At 34.7% G+C, this 5,906-nt stretch overlaps 1 protein-coding gene across 1 annotated transcript; it reads left to right on the top strand.

Moving 5' to 3' along the window:
- The first annotated feature begins 695 nt into the window (after window positions 1-695).
- LOC140836142 (uncharacterized) lies at window positions 696-3,401 on the top strand. The gene is made up of 2 exons (XM_073201553.1): window positions 696-1,211; window positions 3,091-3,401. The coding sequence occupies exons 1-2, from the start codon at window positions 812-814 to the stop codon at window positions 3,222-3,224; spliced, it is 534 nt and encodes a 177-aa protein (XP_073057654.1). The 5' UTR covers window positions 696-811; the 3' UTR covers window positions 3,225-3,401.
- Window positions 3,402-5,906: the final 2,505 nt, after the last annotated feature.

The raw sequence follows: 5,906 nt of genomic DNA, 5'->3' as shown, positions 1-5,906 counted from the left end.
TAAATGAAGGAAAAAGGAGGAATTTGGATTCGAGATGGTCTTAACATTGCTTTTAGAAGAAGGTTTTCTTCTCTTATTTTATCCTACACGTATTTATCGGAGTCGACCCTTGTGGTGCTGAAAGGTCGGGAATTCAATTTTTTCACACGTTGAATTGATCTAGACCCGACCCATTGGCCCATTATCTGACCCGTTGACAAATTCTTACCATTACCTGTCAAGTGCAATAGTTGATTCTGACCAACATTTTTTTGGTGTTTTAACCAAATGTTTGTGGAAAAAAATACTTATTCTTTTTAGAAAAAATAGGAGAATAATAATAATTTAAATTCAAATATTAGTGTGTGGATGTACGTACAATGGGATGAACTGTTTTGGAATTTTTTTTTCTTTTTATCAAAATGAAATCGTTTGTTGAAATTAACTTGTTCTGAAATACGAGGAAAGCAAATGAGTGAGTATCATATTAGATCGCCTCACGAATCTTAAGTTGTGAGACTGGTCAACCCTACCAATACTCTTAGCATAAAAAATAATATTTTTCTATAAATGACCTAAATAAAGATACGTCTCATAAAATACGATCTGTGATACTGTCTCACACCAATTTTTGTCGAAGCAAATTAACAAACCAAGCAGTATCTTTGATATTTTTAAATTAAATAAATACAATATCTATCTATTTATGTTTAAAATTTCAAAGTCAACCATCCAGAAGTTGGATGTCTCTACCATTATTCAATTCGACACGCAGACGCAGCCCATGAATCCATAAATTTGACCAAAAAAACACCCTCATTTCTTTATCACCATGGTCGGAGCACCAATTTCGTACTCCGGGCACTATCCTGCCGCCGCCGGTGGTGCCGATCAAACACAAGCTTCGCCATACCAGATGTATGCAACGCCAAACTCGCCCATTTCCACACTCTTGCCATACAACGGATTGCCGCCGCACGCCGCCTCTTTCCATCCATCATCTGCTCCGATCAATACTAGCTATCTCTATCCTCCAACTTATCCCCCAAATCCGTCGTTGGCAAGCCCGCCGCCCACCTACGCCCCAGCGAATCTTTATCATCCTCCGTTTCCCAACTACCCTCCAAACCCAGTACAGAGCCAGCCGCCGCCGGCTGTAACAGGCTATCCTCCGCAGCAGCTTGGTGCGCTGAATCTTCACAATCAGGCTCCAAGTGCTTACCCTTTTTCAGGTATTTATATGAACAATTTTCATCTCAATTTTTATCTTCGATTATATAATCTCCATCTCATTTTTATTAATATGTCCGAATATCCATCTAGTTTTTGATCATTGCTTTCGTCTTTTCAAATATTTTACACGAACTCCTGAAAATACACATAAACAAGAGTGTGCGCTCTTATTATTTAGAAAGAGAATTGATCAATTTTTTTTTTTTTTATAATTTTAACAATCTCGAAATTACACAAATAATTAATCTTAGTTTTTTTTCCTATGTGCGTTAATTGACTTATTCCTATTGCCAAGATCTCACTAATTTCCTGTTGCCATCTATTTATATGAAATGGATCATTACTAATTATCGATGTATTTTTTACAATTTATTTTGTTATATTTAAATTAAAATTAAAATATAATTATAAAAAATAACGAGAGACTACACTAAAATTTTAATATATAGAATAAAAAATAAATAGAAAAGAAACAAAAAAAAACCCAAGTAAAAATTGAACCTCTACTTGACCACATATTAATTACATTAAAGTTTTAATATTTTTTAAATATATATAATTATTAAATTAGATCATGAAATCAAAAATTAGTTACTTAACTGTCTCAAACTGAATAATATAATATATATATATATAATTATAGTATATAATATCTTTTTCTGTGTTCCAGTTTCATAAAATGTTTAATAATGAAATAAAAAAGTTTGAAAAATTTTGGTAAAAAGTGAAAACCGTTGCTACTCCAGTACATGGAAAAATGTAATGGGTTTTGCCCGAAGATCGAATTCTGAAGTGGCTGTGTGACCTCAAGTACAAGGCTCAATGGTAATAAATATTTTTCTCGACTAAACCCACCCCCCCCCCCCCCCCCCCCCAGGGTATTAGCATTTAACATCCATATGAAAATCCAGAATAAGAAATAACCTCCAATAAAAATTAATAATATTTTAAAACGTGGTGATTTCCTAATTTTGTCCAATGTTTAACTCAAGTTTTGCATAAGATGAGTGTCATGCACTATTTATCTTATTCAAATATATTGATTTATTATCAATATATTATGCATATTTCATGATCTCATCCATAAGCCAAACAATGCTTAAAATAAGTATTATTTGAAATTTATCGATCATTCAAGAGTGAGAGTAGTAATAGATCTCGTACGTCAAGCTGCTGACGTTGTAAGCGTTGATCTGGTTGGTTAGGTAGACCATAAAATAGTGATGTCGGATCTTAACTGGTGATATTGTTTCTGCTGGTGACAGAGTCTGCGGTAAGAAAATGGTAATAATTGTTTCTAAGGGATATTGACGGCATCAGCAGATAGACACGTACTTCCTTAGACTTATGGGTCTAGCAGCCGGACCCATAAACCTCCAAATACGTGCACCAACAGATACACACGTACTTCCTCGAACTCAAGTCTAACAGTTTGACTCATTATTACCCAAATAAGTGAACTCTGCTATACCATGAATATGAAATAAAGTTGCGTCTTGACTAACAATTATAGTTTTTGGATTAGTGATAAGTTTTTCATCCTAACGCCCATATCAAAAATCAAATCAAATTTATCAATACAAGTGTATCCTTACATAGTTTATTTTCATATCCATATTTATGATATCATGGCTATCTGATTCGACTAAATTTTAAATTAAATTTTTAAATAACTTGAACAATTTCAAATATAGAGTGCTCGGGAACTAACTTCCAGATTTTATTTTTTTGGTGCTCATAATTCTCAGAACATTACAATTAGTAAATATACAATATTAAGAATTTATTAAATAATAATAATAGCAATTCTCGTAGGTCATATAAAGTTATTATATTAATGTTAGCTTGAATTGAGTGAATGATATTTTTTGCGTGCAGTGCAGCCGACTGGAACCTACCCACCCCCTTCATCTACCGCGCAATACTATCCGCCGAATAATTCCATAGCCCAACCGGGCATCTACCAGTCGCAACCTGCGAACCCCGGAGTCTATCCACCACCCCGACATTGATTTTACAATCCAAATCTTTGTTCCTCATAATTGTTTTATCTTTCGTTATATCTATACGCGCGCTCGCACACATATATATAAACATTCACGTTTGATCATCATTTGGTTGGTATTTGTAAGATGTTTAGACGAGTGATGTTATTTGAACTTCATTTTATGTTGAATAAATTTTTTAAATAGAGAGCTTGAAATAACAAGGGAATAATTAAGTCGGTAAACGTTAACTGACTACGGACTCGATTTGTCTACTTTAACTTTCGGACTCGTCACAATTTTTTACAATCTCGAACCACCTCGACCTAACCAATGTACAAGAAGCTTTCAAGGACCAAGGCTCCACATACACTATGTATACATGTAATTATAATAAACATTGCACATGTTACGACGATTCAAAGTAGAATAAAACATTGCAACCGAAATAAACTAGAGGGTCGCTTGTGCTTTTTCAGAAGGTTGTGTATGCATTGTTAAAATCCAAGAAAATAAATAAAACTTGGAACCACTGAAGCACAAGACTTAAAACTCACTGTAGATCACTATTCACTTATGCTTTTTGAGAAGGTTGTGTGTGATGATTTCAACCACACTATAAAACCATATTCCACTATTATATATATATATGAACTCGAAACAAAATCACCACAGAATAAAGTTTGGCATTTTTGTTGATCGTCTTTTGGTTTGAACATTGTTGTGAACGAGTGTTTTGAATCAGCAGTTGTGTTCGAACTTTTCAAGTTCTCAATCTTGATTTTGATGTTAACAAAATTTGTTATTGTGTTTCTAACATATTTACTCAAGTGTGAAGTTGTTAACACAAGAAGCAAACTGAAACCGAATTCTGCACAAACTGAATTTCTGGTGAGCTTCGATTTTTTGATGATGTCTCTCAGCTGATGATTCAAATGACAATCCGCTAATTGAACTGATCAGAAAACTCAATTTGGAACAAGTCGTATTTCACATCAATTGGGCAAAATCGGATGTTATCATGGTCTAGCTGATCGCTCAAGTACCGAACTGATCATACGAAAACAACAATCAGTTAGGTTTGAGCAGTTGTGGTATTTTGGTCATATCTCTCAGCTCGGCTATCGAAATGAAGCGATTCCGTATGCGTTGGAAAGATAAGACAAAGATCTACAAATCATCTTCAGAAGTCAAAGTCTGAATCGAAGCTTACGATGCTGATGAATGACGATGAAGCTACTGGTTCTGCACAAACTGAAATCAGCCTAATCAGCTAGGCTGATTTCTGCACACCAGCTGAAACTGAACCAACTGAACCAGCTGCTGACCAGCTGACCAACCAACTGAACTGAACTGAACCAGCTACTGAACTGAACCAGCTGCTGACCAGATAAACTGAACTAGCTGCTGACCATCTGAACTGAACTGAACCAGCAGTTGACCAACTGAATTGAACTGAACAGAACCAACTGCTGACCAGTTTAGTTGACCAGAGTTGATCAGTCGAGAAAATACCCAGCAAGAAACAGTACAGAAACTTTCCAAATGGTCATATTCTTGTGTCTAACGTATATATCATTGTTGGGACTTATAAATACAGCATATTGAAGATCAAACAAGAGCTTTTGAAGAGGATTCAAATCATGGGCAGTTAGCATGAAATCAGCTAGTTGAGAGCCCAAGCCCTTGTGTGAGGTTACATTTGAGATGTACACTGTAACTGATAAATTGCTCACACACGATTACTCACACATATACAAGAGAGTTGAAGTTCAAAGATTAGTTGAGTGAGTTTTGCACAAAGGCATAAAACTTGTGTATGTAGTCTTTGCATATGAGACATTAAACAATATGCTGATTGCGAGGTGCTGACTACAATCTTGAGTGTTAGGAGTTCAGTTTAGGCAATGGGTAAGTCCTAGCTGAATGGGTTTGTACAAAGTGTTGTATAAATCAAAGTCTTCTAGTGAATCCTTCCCAAGGAGAAGAAGAGGTGACGTAGGAGTATTTAAATCTCCGAACATCCATAAACAAATTCGTGTCTATTTGTTTATTGCATTTACTTATCATTTCCATAGTTTTAAAGATGCATTTTTGAAGCATTTTATGTGTTCTTCAAATTCCAAAATATTGTATACCAAGTGTTTGATAAAATGCTTCAACTAAAATATTTTTTTCCCCATTCAACTTGCATATATTTTAAATGCTTTACAAAATATTTAATCGGTTTCTACGAAGGATTATTTCGAGTATCTTCCGCTTGGTTTTTAACCAAACTCGATTTAATTCATCGGTGTTCAATATTTCAAGAACCGAGCTATTGTAGCTCAACGATTACTCCCCTAACCGATCTCATCAATTGGTATCAGAGCGTGTTGTTCTTGAAATAACATTGTAACTGATTTTGATGTATAAAATTCGAAATTTCAGATTTTTTACACATATATATGCAAAACTGAATTTTCGTGCAACTTGTAGCGACCATGGGAAAAATGCCATATCTCCTTGATTGAGTGTCCAAATGACAAACCGCTTTTTGCTTTGAAAACTAGACTAGTAGAGTTTTACAGAGGTATAAAATTTGCAGCCTAATTATGCACGAGAAAATACAGTTTATTTGTTGAAGACAGAGCATATGTGCTGCAGCAGAAAATGAGCCATGGAGAAAATTGGTTAGTTATCCCTCTGCTTTTACATTTTTCAAAATTT

Source organism: Primulina eburnea, chromosome 7 (genome assembly GCF_022965805.1).
Source record: "Primulina eburnea isolate SZY01 chromosome 7, ASM2296580v1, whole genome shotgun sequence".
In the NCBI taxonomy this organism is placed as follows: Eukaryota; Viridiplantae; Streptophyta; class Magnoliopsida; order Lamiales; family Gesneriaceae; genus Primulina; species Primulina eburnea.
This window is presented reverse-complemented; position numbering and strand designations above follow the sequence as displayed.

Coding starts and splice junctions, on each gene's coding strand:
- LOC140836142 (XM_073201553.1), top strand. CDS start 812: ATGGTCGGAGCACCAATTTCGTACTCCGGGCACTATCCTGCCGCCGCC. Junction 1,212..3,090: donor AAGTGCTTACCCTTTTTCAG/GTATTTATATGA, acceptor TTTTGCGTGCAG/TGCAGCCGACTGGAACCTAC.